We start from the raw sequence: 22,761 nt of genomic DNA on the forward strand, positions 1-22,761 counted from the left end.
CCAAATCCTTCGACGCGCGCAGTTTAAATTCAAATGTCATCTTATTTTTGGGCACAGTAGTATATCAGAACCCAGCACGTTCGTCTACAGTGCGAATTTGGCACCGGAATTTATTTTCTTTTCCTTCAAATTTTTTTTGCCAAGTGCGTTTCATTAAATCTTTAAACATTTTTACGCTGATTTGCACTCAAGGATATGTATATGCTTAACATTTCAAAATGAGAAATGAGGGGAGCCATATCATGTACTTACATGAAGACCAACGCGTTTGCTTTTACAAATGTGAAACTTTTGCATTTCCACAATTGCTGAGAAAAATTGCCAACGCAAACTATCAAACTATCAACAAACTGTAAAAAAGCAACAAAAAAAGAAGTGCACTTCGGGGAAATCTTTTCGACTATTTGCGTATTCAACTGTTAAGTGGCAAAGCTGCTGCACAAGCGGCGGAACGCGTAAATGTAACGGCGCAAGGAGACGCGCAAGTATCAGCTTGTCATATTCTTAGCGCAACTGTAGTCAACTTGTTACTGGCAACATTTGTAATATTTGTTTATTTGCACGGACTTTGCGGGGGTCCGATTACGCACACATAAAGCCAACAATGCATTTACTTTTATGTGCAGCAAATGCAACGGTTCATTGGATTAGGGTTTGCCGTGCATGCGTCCACTTTGGCGGTATGAAAAATATACGCACAAGTGGCATGAAGACATAAAGATGCAAAGCGAAGTGGCGAGCACAAGTGTCTTCGAAATCAGCGCACAAACACTTTTGGCACTTTGGTCGTGGTAAATGCCAGCGACGGTGGTCCCCTCAAGTTTTGTGTTCTCTGCGACTCATCCTGCGGCTATTGTCGAATGTCTTTATTTTTTGGTGCAATCCTTGACCTGTCATAATTCAGTACACATTGAGCTGTCAGTCCGGTTTTAAGTAAGCCATTTTATGTGCCAACACATACACATACATGCACCCCACTTCCTTTACATTTCAATAGCAATTGCATATCCTTGCACATCCTTGCTTTGTAAAGCCAATTTCCAATACAAATCTCCCCTTCGAATCATTCAACATTGCGTGCGTTAAAGTTTTCGGTTTTTTTTTGTTCGTATTCTTTCTAATTTTATACTTTTCAAATCGGAAAATTGCTGCACCAGCGTTTAAAGGAAACTTCATTCTTTTTATTATTCGCGCACCAAATAGTTTAGTAGTGTAGGAGTGTGTGGTCCGATACCGCCACTAACACGGTTCGACTTCTTGCGTTTGCTTTTAAATGGATTTTGCTTTGCGCTATCACGCATAACGGTATTAGAAAATGTCGCACATAAATAATTTGCGCATAAAAAGGGACAAGCGTATTATAAGTAGCAAACTGTGGGGATCACTTTTTATGTGTTGAGTCGAAAATTGAGATTTACTGGCCAGAAGGAATGCTTTGTAGCTTATGGATTTTTTGTAAGATTGCCGTTATACTACCAGGTTGTTCAATCAGTTTTGTCGTTTTATAATTAAAGTATAACTTTATGACTCAAAGTACACTTTATTATTCAGTATAATCTCCCTGAGCATTAATACACTTGTTCCCATGATCCCCCAATCTGTGGATCCCATCCCTGACGTGATAATCCGGAAGGTCTGCAAAATACGCTTCAACAGCCGTTATGACCTCTTAATTTGAGGGTAAACGCTTGCCACGCATACATTTTTTGAGTTTTGGAAATAAATGGAAGTCTCGGCGGCAAAATCTGGTGTATACGGTGGATGCTCCAACAATTCGAACTTTAAATCATGGATTTCAACCATTGTCAAAATCCACTTGTGCATTGTGCTGATGAAAAAGGATTTTTTTCTTCTGCAAACCGGGTATTCTTTCACGAATTTTTTCCTTCAACTGGTTCAAAAGGTTGCAATAATATTCAAAATTAATTGTTTTACCAGTTTGCAAGTAATCGGCAAAGAAAATTCCTCTCGCATCCCAAAAAACTGATGCCATAACCTGCTTGCCCAATTGCCGGACACGAACTCGTTTCGAAGCCAAACAATCAGGTTCACACCACTCTTCAGCCTCATGGTTTGATTCAGGATCATGGTGATAGCTACAAGTCTCATCCATGGTGATAAATCAACGCACAAAATCCACTGACTGAGAAAATCGCCTTCAAACGTGTTTTTGTTCCATTGATAGCGGCACCCTTTGTGCACACAGCTTTCTAAAACCCAAAATTTCACTTAAAATATGGCTGACACTACCTAATAAGATGTGTAGAGCCGCTTCTAAATCTCTCTCAGTCAATCGACGATCTTCCAAAACCATATCCTGAATTTTAGCTATGATTTCTAGCGTTGATGCGCTATTTGGACGACCTTCACGTGGATCGCCTTCAAGGCTTGTACGATCACGTTTAAATTCAGCAACCCAGCTTTCTACAGTTCTAATTGTAGCTGAACAATCATTATATACTTTTAACATTCGCTCGAGAATTTCTTTTGGTGCTACACCTTCCATAAATAAGAATTGATCACTACGCGATTTTCAATTTTTTCCATTGTAAAAAAATACTGTGACGCGGCGACAATAAATGGCTTGTAAACAAAGAATGAAAGGGCAGATTGAAATGAAACTTCAAGGCGACAAAATTTATTGAACCTAGTATTATGAGCAAGAAATAGTAAGATTTGGTTTAATATTCATTCTTTCAAAATCTGTATCTTCCCCTCAAAGTAATCCCTCTTGGCCTTAATACACTGGTGCGAACTTGTTTTCCTCGAAAGAGTTGTTAAAGACAATTTCTGGAATATCCTTCAATGCGCACAGCGATTCACGTTTAATGTCTTCAAACGACTCAAAACTGTTTCCCCGGAGTGATTGTTTGAGTTTGCTGAATAACTAGAAGTCACTCTGAGTTAAATCAGGCGAGTAATGATGGCTGAGACACAAAATTTGGCGAAAAACTCATGAAGAATCAATGCAGTATGCGACGGTACATTATCGTGGTGCAAAAACCAGGAGTTGTCAGACCATAATTCCGGACTCTTTTAATGAATAGCTTCACATAAACGACGCAAAGCACTTAAATAGCATTATTTTTTGACAATTTAGCCGGTACAAAGAAATTCGGAATGTTTTTCAAAAAAATTTAGTGATTTTGGAACCAATTGTGCTTTCACTTTTCTTAGGCCCAAATGGAAATTCAAAATGGATTTCACTAATACTTCGGATATTCCAACGATCCCAGTAAGATTCCTAACTGTTAATCGTCGATTCTGAGGCGCCGATTCCTTTATTTTATTAACGTGTTGATCATCAGTTGATGTTGATGGGCGACCTGGACGTGGTTCGTTTTCAACGCGTTCTTGAAACTTTTTGAATAATTTGTACCGACCAAAAACACTTGCTCGCGACAAACCTTTATCACTGAAGGCCTTTTCCGATGCTCTTAACGTTTCGGCACCAGAAATTTGATTCCGCTATATAAAAGTACCATATATACTAAGTTATTTTTCGATCATTGCTTAATCCTAGAGTTATATTTTGAAACTTCAAGGACCGTTTCTTTAATGTCTGTTTAGCAGCCATCTGTCAGTTAAATTCTGTTCAAAAAATGTTTTTTTTCTTACCGAAAGAAGGAGTCTTGGTTTAGTCAACCAGAACTTAAGTGACAGATGGCTGTTAACCAGGCATTCAGCAAACGGTCCTAAGTGATTTATTCGGGGAAAACTAAAAGCAAAGTTTTGTTTAAGAGTTTAACTGCAAAAGGGCGTGGAGACTGTTTAAGATGGCGCTTCAACCGAAAGTTGGAAAGGACTGACGGAAAACGTTGGAGAGACTCATTTTCTGTACATTAGGCGCAGAATACCGAGGAGCAAACTGTTAAGGGCTCAGCATGCCTAGATCAAAGGGCGGTCAGTTGACACTGCTTTGCACGAAGTAGTGTCATAGCGCTTTTGCACAAAGATTTTGCTCTAAGCACTTTTTTCGACATCAGTCTTCAAAAATGTGCGCCGAAGGAGGTAGTTAAAGCCCTTGACAAGTTTGAGGTAAAATTGAACCTTGAGGTGGTACCTGTAAAGCTGCAGAAGATGTGAAGTGGGACTTTTCACAGATGGTTTGAAATTATGGGTTTACTGTAAGGAGCTCTCTGTCTGCTGCTATTAAGGTCACGTAGACGTACTGCTACGAAGTGCAATCTCTCTAACGGAGATAAGCATTTAAACCCACAGTAGATCAGCAATATTAACGTTGTGCGTTTAAAGCTGGTAAAGGAGAGTTTTCGTCACTAGAAGTAACATCAAGCACTTCATCATCAGACTTGTCTTACTCATTTTGGAATGTTACTAAGTTGGATCTCGATTGGTATTTTGCGACGAGATTCGCTGCTGCTAGATCTTTTTGTCCTAGAGTAGAAGACAGTGTGTCTTCTGAACCAATTACTGAATTCATGTTGGCTCGCCTCTTCATCCTGAATATATTAATTTATCACGTGATTAAGAAAAAATATTTAAAAAATATACAGTCGCCCAACGTGGGGCTCGAACCCACGACCCTGAGATTAAGAGTCTCATGCTCTACCGACTGAGCTAGCCGGGCTGTTATAACAACGCCGCCAAATAACGGAGAACGAGTTTTTTCTATATATAAAAAAATTCAAATTAATAATTTTAATTTTATATATTTTATTTGGTTCATCAATTAAAATATTTTCTTCAGTCTTTATTCATAAGTAGCCTCCTTCCTTATATTAAACATGTTGGTTCAATATAAGATATTCAATGTAAAAATTTTAAACAAATATTTAATACACGAATCATCGTGGTAGTTTTCAAGAAAGTTATTGCTATAAAAGTAGTTTCTACTTCTTTACTGGCGTATACACCGCTTACGGTTATAGCCGAGTTAAAAACTGCGCGCCAGTCGTTTCTACTCTTCGCCAATTCCAGATACCAAGTGCTGCCGGTTCCTTCTCCACCTGAAGGCCGTCCGACGAGTATTCAATCGAAAACTTTCAAAGCTGGTTTGTTCTTTACCTCGTACAGCTGATCGTTCCATCGACTGCGGTATTCGCCATTGCCAATGCGTAAAGTCTCCTAAGGCCGACTCATCAGATGATGTCATTGTCCATGCCTCTGCACCATAGAGCAGGGCGGGGATGAAGAGTGACTTATAGAGTTTTATCTTTGTTCGTCGAGAGAGAGAGTTTTACTTCTTGATTGCTTACTCAGTCCGAAGTAGAAACTTTTGGCAAGAGTTATTCTGCTTTGAATTTCTAGGATGACATTGTCATTGGTGTTAATACTGGTTCCAGGATAGACGAAATTATCTAAGACTTCGAAATTATGACTGTCAACAGTGACGTGGTCATGAGTGCGATGAGTGTTTGTTTGATGACAGGAGATATTTCGACTTGCCCTCGTTCATTATACAGTCTGTAGAAATCAGAACAAACGGCGCAGTTGTTGAGACCAATGCTCCCTTCTCATTTCGTAACGAACAGCTCGGAGAGGTCCTTCCCGATCCTGATGGAGCTTTTGGTGTTGCTCAACGTCAGCTTAAACCGCTTTGCGGGGATAAAAAATTCAGACATAGCGGCATAGAGGCAGTTCCTTTTCGTGCTGTCGAAGGTGGCTTTAAAATCGGCAGAGAGTGGTGTGTGACGAACTTCATTTCACGGGTCTTTTCCAAGATTTTACGCGTGGTGAAAATCTCGTCAGTAGAAGATTTTCCAGGTCTAAAGCCACACTGATAAAGTTCAATCAGTTTGTTGATGGTAGTTGGCGCAGATTGTGGGGTCCCCCTTTGATGCATTGGGCAGTAGGGTGGGTCGACTCCGGACTTTTTTCGATTCGGGATTTCTAATAGTGCGGAAAAGTTGCCTTAGTACTTCCTGATTTCAATGCAATTTTTTGTTTTGAGATCGGATTGCATCTTCAACCCCAACTCCGGCCTTGAAATTTCGGAAATTCGCCTAAAATCGTGAAATTGTCTACCTAGCGCCTGAAATACGCATTTCATGGCAAAATGTATAAAACAAATGTTATTTGTCACGTCATTTGCTACCGAAATAGTATACGTGATCATGGCCGTAGGACGAACCGTTCCCGAGATACGAGCGAAAAGGCGGCGCGCCACAGCGCAAGGTGAAAATCGGCTTGCGGCCACACTTCTTGACGTTGATTTCGCCGAGTGCTATCACTCACATTCATTCACCTACGCCAAAGGACACGTTCGGACTGGTCTCCACATAAATATTTTTTCATCGAGTTCCTTCACTCTTGTCGTTGATTTCGCCGAGTGCTATCACTTATATTCTCTTAACAGAACACAGAACTCAAAATGTCTGTATCTAAATTTAAATTTAGACAGAAGTGTCCTGTGTTTGGCATACATATATCCGTACAATCTCTCTGAGTCCCAGTTACCTACTTATCAGGATCTTTTTTTGTGTTATCAGTTTGAAAGATTTCGTATAGGGCGACTCCGAGGCGACAACTATGAACCTAGGAGTAAAGAGGTTAGAGAAATAGTTGCAAAAAAGGTTGAAAATACTTTCAAAAAGTCATCTATTCCGATAGTTTCACACACCAGAGTTGTAAAAATGCTCACCACATACCATAAGAATTTTCTGACTCTTAAACAAATGTTTTTAAGGAACCCAATAGTTTTGAGCTCTAAAAGAGACGAATTTGTCTCTTCTGCCGGAAAATGATTTGAATCGCTGCTTGTAAATGCATTTATTTTTCTTCTTACACTTGTCCAAAGGAAAGGAAAGTTTCCTATCAATGAACAACCATGTGGGACTCGAACCCACGATCCTGAGATTAAGAGTCTCATGCTCTCCGACTGAGCTAGCCGGGCTGTTATAAAAACGACGCCAAATAGCGGAAAACGAAATTTAGATACAGCTGTGTTCACGAAAATAGTAGTGCCGGTGACTACTAACTATTTAACAGTCAAATCACATGATAAGAAATGTCCATTTTAAGGACATTTTCCAACTAGCATACGGTAGCATAACATCTTTCAATGTATTAATGCACACTGCTTGGTCAATAATGCCAGTGATCAAAGAGTTTGGACCATCGCCAGCATATGAGAAACAAGCCCACACCATAGTGTTTAGCTCAACATACTTTAGTGTCTTTGTGGTGTACCTTGGGTGGTATTCAGTGTTTGGGAGACAACGAACACACTGCCTGGAGCCTATACCACCAAACAAAACAATTTTGATCTTATCCGTAAATACAATATTGTGCCACTTTTCGGCGGGCCGATATATATGGTCTTTCGAAACTTTTTATTCTTGCAATCGACGTGCTTCTTCGTCAAAAGGGTACTTTTCTCGGACTCCTTGCATGTAAATTAGCTTGTATTAGCCTTCGGCTAACTGTGACAGCACTGACCATTAGATTCAATTCATTTTTAATTATTTTTGACAACGCCGAAGGCTTCGCTTTGCTGTATCGCAAAACTCGTCGGTCCTCTAGAAATGAAGTCTTGCGCTTACCACCATCAGTTTCCGACTTAATAGTATGATGAATAGCATTAAATATCATCGGAGCAGTGCAACCAATCATTTCTTCGATTTCTTTATATGTCTTGCCTTCATCTCTTAACTTAACTATTAACTCTCGCTTTTTGATTAGGCAATGCTTTTTTTCAACCGACTAAACAAGAAATAAAGATAATAATAAACTTGTAGAGTTTGGTCTTTGTTCGTCGGGAGAGGATTTTGTTCTGCAATTTCCTACTCAGTCCAAAGGACCACCTGTTGGCAAGACTTATTCTGCGTTGGATTTCGAGGCTGACATTTTTGTTTGTATTAATACAGGTTCCAAAATAGACGAACTCTTTTCACGGGTCTTTTCCAAGATTTGGGGTATGATAAAAATTTAGTCGATAGTAGATTTTACAGTTCTAAGCCTACCCTAATAAAGTCCAATCAGTTGGTTGACAGTAGGCTTCAGTCTTTCACACACCACGCTCGATAAGACCGTATATACGATATTACGGAGACAAACCCCAAGGTAATTGGCGCAGATTTTGGGGTGCCCCTTTTTGTGGACTTAGCAAAGCACATTTAAGTTCCAATCATTGGGCATGCTTTCATCCGACCATGATCTGCAAAGAAGCTGATGCATGCACCTTGTCCGTTCTTCTCCGCTCGCCGGAAATCCATCGGCCCCTGTCGCTTTGCTGTTCTTCAGGCGGGTAATTGTTATTAGAACCTCATCATGATCGGGCAGTGGAACACCTATTCAATTGACTTCGATTGGGAAATCAGATTCGCCATCTACAGATGTTACACTTTCACTGGCGCTCAGCAGTCTGGAGAAGTGTTCCCTCCATAACTTCAGTATGCTCTGAACATCAGCCCCTAGATTACTTTGCTTATGGGGATGATTAATGTTCATATACTCGTACATATAATAGACAACCCCATACTATTGTAGAGAAAATAACTTTTTGAAGAAATTAAAAGCAACGAAAAGCTTTCCGAGTATCCCAAGAACTTGATAGCGTAATCAGAAGGTCGTAGAATCATTTCGTAATACCGAAAACTTTTTGTACGTGGCTTATTATAATAAAGCAAAGTGTAAGTAAGTTCAATTCTGAGAATGAAACCAGAAGAATATGACAAAGGGAAGATCAAACTGCCTAGAATTATTGACAGAGACGATATACCAAATGCCCGATTTTAAAGAGGAGGTGCATTATTACCGAATAAACTAGGATGTACATATTAAAAGTGTTATTATCCTATATTTTTATATCAATTACTCGAAAATATCAGAAAGAATAGCTGAAATCAAGACCAGACTTTCAAATAAAATGGACAATTCCACAGACTTTTTTTATATCGAAGTCATAGTCGATAACAGCACAAAAAAAATGGTGGTGGGATAGTGGGAACCACGACTAAACTTTTAAATCAAATGGGTAATTTTGTGTTTTGTGTCGGCGCTTGCAGGATACGAGATAAAGGCTTTTTTAGATTTATGGTTCTGCGGAAGATTTATGGTTATTGATAACAGCGAATACCGCAATCAAAGAATGATTACGAGATATGTATACTTCGACATTGACAGAGTTGAGTGAATCAAAAGACAGCAGCTAGGCTGGTTAGGTTGTGTTGTGCGGATGGTTGAGAAAACTCCAGCTTTGACAGTTTTCGACTCACCACTCGCCGAAAAAGTCGTGGAAAAGGGCTGGCTGCATTTGGTATCAGCAATTGGCGTCAACAAACGAAGAAGAGAAACGATTGGCGCGCTGTTGTTAACTCGGCTATAACCGTGTAAGTGGTGTCTACCGACCTAGTAAAGACTGTGAAAGAAATTTGTGTAAATTTTTCAAGTCGAGGTCAAGTTATAATTTAGTTCCGTCGGAACTTTAGTAGCTTAAAGAGCATGGAAAAGATTAAACACTTATCAGCAAGGTAATGTGTCCATCTTGCGTTAGGTTACTGGGATATAGAGTTGTACAGTGAAAACAGCCTGCTTATCAACCCATCAAAGCGATAACGGTCAAGCTGATAAGACCATTAAAGAAAGGTTCCAGAAAAATTGGAAATTGGAGCGTACAATTTCAAATACGGTAGGATCACCGGAGGTTAGGATGTCATATGCATAATTGAGTATTTGGTTTACAGAAAACCGTCGGTTTTGCAAGCTAGTGGCGTAGCCATGCAGCACTCCTAAGCAAAGTATGGTTATAATCAAGTGTGATTCTTTCCTCTTTCACCTTTGTATCAACCATATAACGTAATTTATGATCGAACTATGGGAGCACTACTCTAAACGCATTTAATTCGGATTATTTAAAGGCTTACTAATATTTCGAAAATTCAAGAACTCATGTATGGACCAAAGTTATTTTAAGTTTGGAAGCTTTTAGCCCTTCTCCGGCTTTCGATTGTAGTATTCCAAGCTTGTTGCAGTTTACTCAATTTACATTTATTTCGTTTTCAGTTTATTTCTGCACTACACCCATCCATGGCATGAACAGTTATGACATTGAATTGACCTTGTTGCATTGTGCGAGAACTCTGCCAGTTTGGAACGGAAGGGACGTGGCATGAGACCAACAAGTGAAAAAGTTAAATGGCAGCGAGCAATCATAAAACTAAAAAGTATAAAAACCCAACAGCAACAACAAATGCGGCAAAACAACAATGGAGGGAGTGTTAAATGCTTGGCATGGCGAAGTTGAAATGCAGAAAAGTGAATATGCGCTATTGCCAGCTTGAAAAATAAAACAACAACTGCCGTTATATGGCGCAGTTGCACGCAACTAACACAAAGCATGCGAACGAAACTTGCAAATGCAGCATTTACCACCAATGCGTGACACACCTACAGCCATTTGAGAGTGAATATTTTCAAATTTGCCGTTAGTTTTTTTCGTACGAGTAAAATGCTGTTTGGCTTTCCATATATTTATGTATATAAAAGCTTCTTTTTTTATTTTTATGGATGAGTGCAACATTATTGACGCCCTCGCTTTGAGAAACGCTGCGGATCCGATTGAAATGCAGTCAATTCCTCGCGCGGCAAATCCACTTACCGATGGCGTACCACGCATACATTAACACATATATACATATATAGGAGTAGTTACAATGTGATATATGCAGTTCAGAAAAGAGGTGAAATGATAAAAAAAATTAAAAAAAAATCGACGTGTGTTTGCTAATGTGACAGCCAACACGCTGAAGGACAATATTCTAGAGTCGAACTCACAATAGCAGTTCAACAAATGGTTGGCACCCAGTAAGCGCCACTCATTGGTAACCAAAAACGGGTGTATTCACTACGATAGCCGAGCGACTTTAATGGCTTTGAGATCGCTGACTGTGAGCTCAAAACTAGTCAAAAGTGCATAACCTCATTAGCAATAGCATCAAGCTTCCTCCATACTAGACTTTTGTGGGTGACAGAACAAAGCGGAATCGCAAGGCCCTGCGAAGCCTTTGAATTTTCTTGTGAAAGCATCCTTACTCCAATTTCATCCGATTGGAACGGATGTCCTCTTGCGATCTGGCGCTGGACTTGTGGACCTACAGAGAGCTCGGCAACCGCTGGTCAATAAACAGAGTTTGGGCGACTGTGAGATCCTTTTGCCCCAAAGTGAACCATAAGCGGTCCTCCGAACTAATTACTGCTCAGAAGGTAATCACCAGGTGCGACAAGGTACTTTAATGTTCGTTCTTTACCAAGGGTGTATGGAGGAAGACGTGGGGAATGATTTTGTCACTTTCTACTAATAAATAGTTCAGCTTTTGCGAGACTGAGATTGAAAGTGGGTGGGATTGATACTGACGCCTTAATAAATTTGTGATGAACTCAAAATGCTTCGTCGATCTATGAGGAGGACAAATATCTTTCCAAGTGAGATCCATCAAGTTTTAGATCAACCCTACGATCTAACCTAGTGTAAGAATTTCAATCTAATAGCCCTGGCAGTTACTTTTAAAGGGAATGTAAAAGAGGTCCTGTTCGTGGATTTTAGAAAAATGGAAAAATAATTTATATTAACATATAATCGGTTGGCAATTCCAAGGATTTTGGAAGGGAAATAGTGCTGTGAAAACTAAATACGCTTGGATCGTCGAAATTTCGTTTAATGAGCTTCAGTGTGGAATACTTGTTGGCTTCTGAGCCAAAACCATGTGCCTTTTACGACAAAAGCCCAAGATTGGGTATTGGCAGATCGCGACACAAAACATCGGGTGGGTCAAACCTTTCATGAAATTTTGGGCAAGATAATGTTGTTGTTGATATGGGTGACGCATTTGCTCACTCCGGAGAGCAATTGCAACAGTGAAACAACTTTATTGACGCTATTCAAGTGCCATTCACTAGACCGTTTAGTGACCGTCGACGAAACATGGACTCTTTGATATAAACTGGAGACCTAAACACAGTCGAAATAGGTGAACGTTACTTGGCGAAAATGCTCCGAAGAAAGCGAAGAAGGTTCTGCAATTTGGAAAGGTCAATGTTCTCTAAGATTAACAAGGTGTGAGCTACATCGACTACTTGAAGAAGTGCGAAACGATGACCACTATGTCGATTTATTGAGTCGATTCGACGCCGGAGTGCAGCTTCATTTAGCGAAAAAGGAGAGTTCTTCTACCATGGAAAAGCAATGACTGACATTTTCGCCATCACCTTGGCCGAATCGGTCGAAGTATACAATCTAATCTATTTTAGTATAAATTCTTAGTTAATATTGGTTATGAATAACAGGCGATGGCAATATCTTCTTCTTCTTAATTGGCGTAGACACCGCTTACGCGATTATAGCCGAGTTAACAATTATATCTTAACAGTTATATCTGGGTTTTATCCTTATATGTAGCAGAGGGTCGGGAACGTATTCTAAGAATAATAGAAATGAAGATTACGACAGTTTCGAGTCGCCATGTTTTGTGGAGTGCGTTTGACAGTCCTTTGTTCGGCACGTAAAGACTGAAAGGAAGAAAGACTGTATTTAAGATTAGTATGAAAGTTGACCGTCGCCAAACCGAACTCTGCTGGCTCCTTCTCTGTCCAAATACCGACGATGAAGCTATGGGTTTGATGAAGCCAATGAAGGAGAGGGTCAGTTTCTTTACGAAAGGGGGATGGTTGGTAGAGGGTTTACTGTCGGGAGCTCTCTAACAACTCCAGTTTCAGACTTCCTGACTATTGCAGTGCTTTCCAGGCTGAGGTTGCAGCCATCAAGGTAGAAAAAGATTTGCTGCTCCGGAGTGCATCCTCCTTTAGAGAAGTGACCATTCACTCAGATAGCAGAGCGGCGATACTAGCCTTGAACTCATTTACAGTGCGTTCAGGGTTGGTCGAAGAGTGTCTAGCCTCGCTATCATTAGCATCGATTATCTTGGTGATAAGACTGGTGTGGGTGCCTGGTCATAGCGGAATCGCAGGTAATTGCAAAGCTGATGAGCTGGCAAGGAAAGGCACACTAGAATCGTTACTTCCTTCTTGACAGTCCTGCGTTTGGGATGTCAAGACATAGACACTTGGGAGCGCATACCTTCAGACATCCCACCGAACTGGCGGGTGTTGAAATTAAGCGCCTTTGCAAATTTGTATTGGCTGCTAAGCGTTTTGCCAATCTGTAAATCCGAACAAAGGAGTTCTTATTTTTCAATGGCTTCATAAAGGACTTTATTTATCAGTCCACGTGCGATCTTTGATGAGCCATCTAACCTAACTGTTTGTTTTGTTCACTCTCCATACTTAAAGTAGGTACATAAAGGATGCTTTTTTTGGACGAGTGTTTTCCAATTAAGCAAAACTTTCTTTGGAGTTGTATTTTGTGACAGCTGTTTTTTGAGTGAGGAAAGTCCTCTGAGCGCCATTCACTTGGGAAAGGATTCTTTTACATGTGGCTCAAGCAGATCACGACTCCAGCTCTGAAAGTATTCGGGGAAGAGGAAGGCATCCACGCCGTTGGAAAGACCAGGGGAAGAAGGACATGGCCACACTTAAAATCTCCAATTGGCGCCGAATAGCAAAAATAAGGAACGACCGGCGCGGTGTCTACGCCAATAATAAAGAAGAATAAGCTAAATGTTGCTTGGGTTGCTTATATCATGAGCTCAAATTTTACATACTACACACACATATATAGTGGGGTTTCCAATGACTTTTCTACATAAGTAGCATGTGGCAGGTAGCATTTATTGGCATTCAGTTTGCATGCACATAAACTTACAGGCGAACTGCAGTGCTTAAAGGATTTCCGATGGCATTAAATGCGTGCTGTGCCACACTAAAATACAAGCACGCAAACGAAATCTTAGCATCATTCAATACGCGAATTACCTTGACGCTCATCAACTTTCACTAGATTAGCATTGTGCTGCTGTGTAATGCGCTGGCGGTGCATAAAATGCGTTTCGAGAGTTTGTGTGCTTGCTGTGTGTGTGTCGTGGCGTATACGCAACCTCAGTTAGCTTTTTGCTTGGGTGCGAACTTTCTGTGTTAAGGTGAGTTTAATACAAGACTGCACCCGGCTCCCTACTCAATTCGACATCGATACGCGATTTGTGTGTGCAAGCGAAAATTGACAGCAGCAGTTGGAAGTTATGACACTACTTTGAATGGCGCATTTCAACTTTGCACAAAAGGTAATGTCTTTTGTATATGCTGCCGCATGGCGAATGAGGGGCAGCGATTCCGCAACACTGCAGTAACAATGAAGCGGGAAAAAGCGTGTAAGAAAATGAGTGGTAGATTCGAGGTAACTGCGCCACCTCTGCCATTTGCTGCTGTTTTAATTTAATGAAACTCCAAATTAATTACGCTAATTAATTTTTACAACTCAAGTTTTTAGCGCAAATGACAAGGTAGTATATTTGGCACGAAGATTGCTTTGCTGGAGCGTAAAATTTATTTTAAAATGTACTTAATAATTACACACCTGCAGACATATGAGCTCTATGACTTTTCTAGCGTACAGTAAACTGACTTAATAGCTTAGCAGAGTGTAATAGTTATACCCTTAAAGAAGATGAGTTTAGGTATTGGTACTGATATCCAACAGAAAGATTATACTTTGAATGATTTAAAAAATTCCTTCCTTGTTCTTTTTTTGTTTTAGGCCGCAGGAGGGTCTGTAAACTTTCGTACTATTTAAGGATCGTAATCCTTCGTGAGTGGCTTAGACATTGAAACACTTCCTTCTTCTCACATATATGTTTTCGGCAGCACTGGAATCGTTTTCGCATTACCTCAGTCTAAGATTTTTAAGATGAACCTATTACGGATCAGTGTCTACTCGCTCTGCCTCCAGGGTTGTCCATGATTTTACTTGCAACATCAAGCTATTTGCTTCGTCTTCTATCAGCACGGATTCTCCGACGCTAGAAAGTCTGTTTCTCTTTTATTAGCGTTTCGTACATATTCCACTTCCAAAGCCTTCGTGTTTCCTTCCTCGGAATAAAATTTTCATGTGGCGGGTTCGAAATTCAGTGGCACAACTCCAGCTTGGGAGTTAGCTTATTTCATTAATCACGTTTATACAGTGTGCCACTTACTTAAGACAGACGCCCGCTTGCAACCGCACCTCCTGGTGGACAGACGATGCAACCTTGTCGAGCCCTTAAATCGAATACCTCAGAGGGACCACATCAAGTCCACTCTTTTTTAACCGTGACCTTGAGTTCTGTACGGATTGGTTAAAACGTCACACTCAAAATGACTCACATTGTTCGGGGTGTTTGACGCGGACGCTGGATTAGGGATTGAGTATGATAGCTCCATTTTGGCATAACAAAGATTTTTCGCATTTTACGAACTATTCTTGGCAACTATAAATTTGTAAAAATTGAGGGCTTTGCATATATCGGAAGCAGCACAAATTCCAAGCCTGGAGATCAAGCGGAAACTAGTGCTACTTTGAAATCGAAAAGCAGATCTCTCTCTCGGCAAACAAGAATTACGCTCTGTAAGTCTCTAATTATTCCCGTCCTATTAGTCGTCGCTGAAATGGACTTGGATATAGATATGAGAAAGGAGAGTTCAAGACAATTGTTTTCAGTAAAGCCTTTGGAGACGTCCGCGTGAGCGATGAAGATCGAGAAAGAGGAAATCTCGAATTGTATGAGCTCTACGGTAAGCGCATAAAAATCCAACGAATGCGTTGGTCTGGTCGTGTCGTTTGCTGGAAGATGGTGCTCCAGCGTAAAGCCCCTTCCATTTGAGACCCATGGATGGAGAACGGTAGCAAGGGCGCCCACGCATCCAGTGGAAGGACCAAATGCAAAGTGATCTGTTTGCATCGAGATTTACAACTGGCGTGACTGCTCAAAGAATAGAGGCAACTGGCGAACTGTTGTTTTCTCAGCCTATAGCGACTCACGGTTGTAGTATCAAAGAAGAAGAAAGTATTTTCCACATACATGGCAATTTGCTGTTAGTTTTAGTGACATGTTATAATACTTTTAAACTAAATTTTCATTACTGGGTTGTCCAAGCTTGTCTTCTAAAGCTATTGGTGCTCCATTCTACAGACATCATTTAAAAAAGGGTATCATTTGCGTCTTTTAGTGTTTCCTGGGCGTAAATACATATATCGACAAGACGTCTTGAATGCACTTCGAATCCCCAAGTCTAGATTCTAACCAATTCATTAATTTGTAGTTGTGAGCGTCAAAAAGTTTTGAACTTCGCTTCCTCAAAGAGAGACAGTCATGAGCCAGTCAGCAGAAGAACAAGTGGTCTGCAGTGTACGTACCATAAATTCTGAGAGAGTCGCTCGTTGAACCTGTTCTGGCTTCTTAGCGAGTGTTACCTATTGCAGCACCTTACACTAATAAGACCACCTAGCATTCTAATGGTTGTTGTTGCAGCGGTTATCAAACCTCCGCTTAATTGATAAGGTTTAGGTTAGTTGTCATCGTAGTCATCTAACAGAAGGCCCAGGAAATGTGTTGTTTAGATGGGGTCGGACCATAGAGGGAGGGGTGTTAGATCAGTGGAATTCTGTGAGCATATAAATAAGTGCAGGCAGGACATATGTATATTTGGTATGTCCGGATCAATTTTGGATAAGCAGGAGTTGAAGCTGCTACAACATCCAGAACGAAGTTGCGCAAGGGTCATTTTAGAAGGACAACTCGTGCTATTCGTTTGCTATGGGTGGGGGCTCGACTCCAAGTACGCCAGGTATTAATGGCTTTACGGTGAACGCTAGTCAGTGCGTGTCTGGAGTTTGTTGCGTCTGTAATATGGTCGGCGTAATGTTTAATGGTGCGATGTTGTAGCTTGGGCTCTGCAAGCATAGCAGACTTCAACTATCGGAGCTGCAACGACTCGCATGCGTCTGCGTGTCGGGTGCGATGAGCATATGTCCGACGGCGGCACTTGTAATCTTTTGCTGGAACTCACACCGCTTCATCTAGTAATCAATCAAGTCGTCAAACATGCACTGCTTCTAATGAAAACAGAAGCCTTTGGTAGAGGTAAGTTAAGCTGGGAATGAACTGGCTGATGAGCTTCCCCGCTCCGCAGCATCCACCAACATGGTAGGACCGGAACCTTTTATTGCGTTTGGTACCCACACCGTAAAGGAACTGCTCTGTAATGATGAAACAGTGGGTAGGAAGAAGCATTGGCAACAACTTCTAGGCTGGCGCCATGCCAAGTCGGTTATGGGCGTTTACAATATGTAATCAACCTCCACTGTAAGCTCAAGAAGAAACTCTTGTGCGAATTGCCGCTTCTGCGACTTGAAGTTTGAAACATCAGAATACCTGATAACTGATTGCACAGCAGGCTGTAGGCGCAGGATAAAGGCCCTTGGATTCATGTTTACAAACAGGGATCACATGGCTTCAATTGCTCATTTACTTATCTAAACTAATCTAGTCAGATTCCTTACAGAGATGAAGCGAGAAAGATCGGTGAGATGACGAACTTGCCAAAGCAGTTTGTCGGCATCGGAAAACTTTTCTATTTGACAAGAGATCTTCACGGAACATGACATATATATATGGTATATTACATTGTTTTTAAGAGGCAGAGCATAGCTTCTTCATTTCCTACATTTAATCTCTTCTTAAGCGACTTGAGTCCCCAACGAAACATTTGTTGTCACTTCGCCGAAATGGTGCAGCAATAAAACTTAAATACCGTTACTCCTCCTAATTGCAGAAAACGATGAACGACTCAAATGAACGTTTTAAGTTAATCATTGCATAATGACAATGGAAATGAAAATCATAGCAAAAATCCCAGTGCAAATGCTGCAACACATTGCGGCAAATGTGTTTCATTAAGTTGCGTGCAATTGCATTTAGAATAAAGTAAAACTGTCAAAGCTGCAGCTGAATTAGTTGCCGCCACAAACGGGGAATCGGCGATAAAATTTAACAACGGGGTGTAAAATAAAACTGCGGCAGCGTTGCTTGGTCTTGCGTGAGCAGGAGTTCGTGTAGTTGATGCAACCTTCGGAATAAACCACTCCCCCGTTCACGATGCTGAGTAGTTGTAGCTCATTTGAAAACTTTGTTACTCACTTGCGAGCGTTCTCGCTCAGTCTAATTATCTGCTACTTTTATTAGTTGTCTCTTTAGCTTTTTGTTTAACCGTTAATCGACGTTATTTGCTTAATGAGTACAACGACTAAATGCTAATGGAAGGCAGGAGAGAGAGTTTGAAGGTCGAAATAGCTATTAATTGTTGTACAATTTGTTGAGAGTGTAGGTAAAGGTTAGGTTTTACTGTCTACTGTCGCGCCATATATAGACCTACTGGTCCTTAGTAATGCCTGGTGGAGGTTCAGTGTAATTTGAGCTGTAGTTTTCTTCATACAGAACGTCAACGGTTTTTGGGAACCTTAAGAGCGACTTGATATCTAATTTTTATACTTCATCTAAGCTCCTGAAATGCGCAGCTCCTAGATATCTAAAACGAGTTCTAGATAATGCTGGACAGCAGCATAAGAGGCGTTCCAGCGTCTTTCTCATGCATACTTCCCTACACTTTCTACATGTATCGTCGTTACTTATGCCCATCCAGCTCGCATGTGATGCCAGAAGGTTGTGACCTGTCATTAAGCCAACCACCGTTCTGCAGTTCTTTCGAGACCGTGTGATTAAAAAGGTTGCGTGTTTTTCTTCGCGGCTCTTACAAATAATCTTGGCGTTCTTACATGTTCTTAAGGCATTCTATCAGCTGATCCGTCTGTCAGCCCTTTTGGAAACTTCATTGTATGTCATATTTCGAGACTTCTCTATTTCGTGTAATGGTTTCCTAACCTTTATGTAGTTTCCTGCGTTGTTAGCTATTTCAGTGGCTTTCCTGACCGCAAAACCTTTCGTCTGGAAGACAAAGTAGTCTTCCGGAAGCTGGAAGTCTCAAAACATTAGACTCTGGGTCTCACTCCAGTAACCAGCACCTGAAGGAATTTCCCGGTCTTTGATTTTTGCAAGTTGCAAGAGTATTAAATGTTCGGTTACACCCGAACTTAGGCTTTGCTTATTTCGGTGATCACCTCTTTCTTCTCAGCGACCATTCTTTTGAGATCTGAGAACAGATAATAGTCGCAGGTAACCAGGTCTTTCCCTTTTCAAGATAGTCAGTAAAACTTATTCCATGCGCATCCCAAAATCCAGACGCCATAACCTTGCCAGCCGATTGTTACGTTTTTCCGCGCTTTGGAGCGGGTTCATGGTGTGCAACCCACTCGGATGACTGTCGATTGGACCTCGAACTGCAATGATGAAGCCATGTTTCATCTGCCGTTACATATCGATGCAAAAACTCCAGCTTATTACCCTCCGAATCATCAACTCATCATTGGTTTGTGGTCAAAAGTGAGCTCTTGCGACACACACTTTGCACTGAGAGCTTTCTCATATCTGAATATTCGTAAAGGTTTGATGTACAAGTTCAGTTGATATCCTTAGAGTCCATGTTATTTTTCACTTTACGGTCATCCAAAACTATTTCGTGGAATTTTTTGATGTTTTCGTTTGTAACAACCCCTCTTGGCCGTGCGCTGCGTTCACTGTCTTCGGTGCTCATTTCTCCACTTCTAAACTTGCCATATCAGTCGTGAATGCTTGTTTTTCCTATGGCAGTGTCTGGAAACTTGTCTTCAAACCAAGTTTTAGCTTCAACTGTATTATTTCCTTTAAAAAAACCAATATTTTATGAACATGCGAAGTTTTTTTTATATAGTGTTTTTAACAATAATTGCATTGCTTCACTCTAAATGATATAATTCACAAACTAATGATCTGACAGCTGTCAAAGTTATACTCGCGCCGCTTTAAGGTTAGAGCTAACTAAAAATCATATGAATATATTTCTTGTAGCGCCAATATGTCTTAGGCGGGAGACTTTTCAATTGACCTATTTATGGGTTTGATCTTTGATCTTTCTGTTAATATAAATTACAAGAATATCTTTTTGAAACATGTAGTATAATAAAATAGTACAATTTTGTCATTACATTTGACATAATGAAAACCACACATTATTCTTAGCCATTAAAATTTTTATCCTGAATACTCTGCGCTCTTACTGGTAGCACAATATTTAGCTGTAAATTTAGGAGAAAAGTTCATAACATCAATAGAAGACAATAAAACAAATAGAAACAAACAACATTTTCGAAATTTACTATGCTTCACGTTGTTTGTCTATCAGCACGTTTACTGATTATTTCACACGTGACTAAACACTTTCGTTCTCTAAGTCAAACTCGAAAATGTTCACTAATTCACTTTACTAATGAGCCGTGTGACAGCATTCTCAGAATATCGGCGATAAGCAATGACAATGATTGATGCCACTTGCTAGTTACATAGCACTCTAAAGTCTTTTAACACCCTTAAAATGTCTAAAAAGGTATAAAAGCGCACAGTTCCACACCTAAAATTAGTCTAAACAGTTTACTTTCTACTTTTTTTTATAAAAAATTAAAATATTATTTACAAAATGCTAAAACACGTTTTAGTCATATTCTTCCTCTGCTTTGTTACACAAACTCCGATCGCCGATAATAGCTTACAGGGTTCAAATGAGGATTTAATATTTCCAAACTTCACCATACAAGCTTTGGATGAGTCCAACACCTATCGTGCTTTCCCTGGTCTTCTGCGTGATAAAACATTTGTTGTTGTGGCCTATATTAGGGCAAATTGGTTTAAAGCTCATGAGATTTGCGGTTATCAAGGACTGTCATTGGCCAGCATAAATACGAAAGCGGAGAATGATTTGTTGGAGGAATATTTATCAAATACTGGCAAGTTCTTTATTTAGTACTCAGCAGTTGATAGTTTACTCATAAATCTCACTTTTACTACTTACAGGTCTCGCTTCGAACAATGAAGAGTTTTGGCTATCCGGTTCAAAACTTGCTGACAACAGTCGTTGGGTTTGGTTAAGCATAGGTCGCCCTGTTACCTATAATCGATGGGCGCTTGGTAAACCGTTTGAAGTTTTACATGACAGAAGTTGTCTCTCGCTCTTGTCGAATGGTCAGTGGAGTAATGATCGTTGCGATGCCGAAAAATATTTCATTTGCGAGACTCGTTGTCCACTGACTAGTTATGATACACCGATTTTTTTACAAAAGTAATATAGTGCTATGAAATTATTAAAATTTAATTTTTTATTATTGTTTAAACATCGTTAATCTATGAAGTAAGTTCTTAATAAAGTCGTTCGATATATGTTTTGGAGTTTAATAAATAGGTTTGTTTTACTTATAAATAGTATATATGTATATATATTATGGGTGGGCACGTGGAGTTAAATTCCGATTTGGACTCATTTTCGAAAATGCCTTCTGCATCATCAGTGCTGTCGTCACAGTAGTAAGAGCTAGAGGTTGTTAAGTCGAGTCATACTTGCGTCCGTATCAAGACTTAATTAGCCAATTAAATTCGATTCGTCTGGCATTTCGTCGTAGCTAATGTTACACAAGTTTGGGCCTAGAATGGATTCTTGTGCTGCTAGGTTATCTAGGGAGAGTCCTCCAGCTTCGTTGATAGCCGCTTCGAGTTTGGGTTGGGTTTAGGGATGGTATGCTGATGGCAAGTAGGGATCTCCTTTTCTTTTACTGATTAGTACCAGCCGTTGCTTTTTCCAGGGTTCAGGGAATATTCCGGCTTCGAAACAAGCATGGAACATATTCAATAGTACTGTCGGTTTGCAGCGACTATTTTCAGGATTTCTGCTAGGATACCGTCCGGCCGAGTGGTTTGCCGGCTTTTAGCTTGTCAGTGGCTAGTTGCAGCTCTTCGATGGTGAACTGGTGGATTTGCGGAAATATTAGAGTATATTCTGGATCACTAACCCTTCTTTCGGGTATAGGAAAGAGTGCGTTTATGATGCGATCCACATTGACAGCGGCTAAGTCAGGTGGCTTTGCTCAAACTCCGAGTTTCCTCTTTCCTCATTAATATTTTATACCCAAGTCGCCAAGGGTTTTGTTAACATCCTCGCGTAGTTTTTTTTTTTTTGCTATCATCGATGCCATGCTTTAGCTCCTTTTTTGCTGCTTTGTATTGCTCAGCTTCTGTCCACCAGTAAACTGTTGCTTTATGTTTGCTGTGTGTGCCCAAGACGGGCATTGATTATTGGTAGGCTCTTATTATATCAAGCGTTATGTGATCGACAATTTTCTTTGCGATTTTGGGAGAGCTGCGAAATGGGTTCTGGTTGTCTATTATAGAGATTAGTGTTCAGTTTCGAAATGTTCCACTTTCGTGTTCCTATATTTTTTCTGTGCTGTTACCGTTTCTTCCGTTGGCGATGATGAAAGAAATGATTGATGATCGCTGCCAATGTAATCTTCTAGGACTCACCATTCCTTTATTTAACCTGCCATGCGTTCTGATTTCGACTAAATCCTTAGACTATTGTTAACATATATCTAAATATATCCTACTGCATAAATTAACTATTACAAGGAAACTCATGGAATTCAAATTAGCTTCACTAAGGGAGTAGGCGTGGTTATGCTTCGATTTCGTATTATGCTTAGAGCGCACATTTTGAGAACTTTACAGCTATTATAACACAAAATCGTTCAGATTTATTAAGTTGTTCATGATATAATCGTATTTACTACGCTGAGTGAAAGAAATAGGAATTGGAGCGAGCTTCTTTTGTAATAATCCACTCTCACTGCGTTAGGTTATGAAAGCCAGCAATAACTACACCCTTAACAAGTTGGTAGGTAGGTAATAGCGCAGGCGCTTCAGACTCAATTAGCGCTAAATGTGCCCTAATTAATATCAC

The 22,761-nt window shown here is 40.3% G+C and overlaps 1 protein-coding gene and 1 non-coding gene across 2 annotated transcripts; one reads left to right on the plus strand and one right to left on the minus strand.

The window, feature by feature from the left end:
• Window positions 1-4,515: 4,515 nt before the first annotated feature.
• Trnak-cuu lies at window positions 4,516-4,588 on the minus strand. The gene has a single exon. It is a non-coding gene; the product is annotated as a tRNA-Lys (tRNA).
• A 15,863-nt stretch (window positions 4,589-20,451) lies between these two features.
• Window positions 20,452-21,096, plus strand: LOC120772942 (lithostathine-2-like). Its single transcript, XM_040101844.1, has 2 exons — window positions 20,452-20,758; window positions 20,826-21,096. The coding sequence occupies exons 1-2, from the start codon at window positions 20,452-20,454 to the stop codon at window positions 21,092-21,094; spliced, it is 576 nt and encodes a 191-aa protein (XP_039957778.1). The 3' UTR covers window positions 21,095-21,096.
• Window positions 21,097-22,761: the final 1,665 nt, after the last annotated feature.

The sequence above is a fragment of the Bactrocera tryoni genome, chromosome 3 (genome assembly GCF_016617805.1).
Source record: "Bactrocera tryoni isolate S06 chromosome 3, CSIRO_BtryS06_freeze2, whole genome shotgun sequence".
NCBI lineage: Eukaryota > Metazoa > Arthropoda > Insecta > Diptera > Tephritidae > Bactrocera > Bactrocera tryoni.

Excerpts from the sequence above, each read along its gene's own strand:
- LOC120772942 (XM_040101844.1), top strand. The coding sequence starts at position 20,452 with ATGCTAAAACACGTTTTAGTCATATTCTTCCTCTGCTTTGTTACACAA. Across the intron at positions 20,759-20,825 it reads GGAATATTTATCAAATACTG|GTCTCGCTTCGAACAATGAA; the intron begins GCAAGTTCTTTA and ends TACTACTTACAG.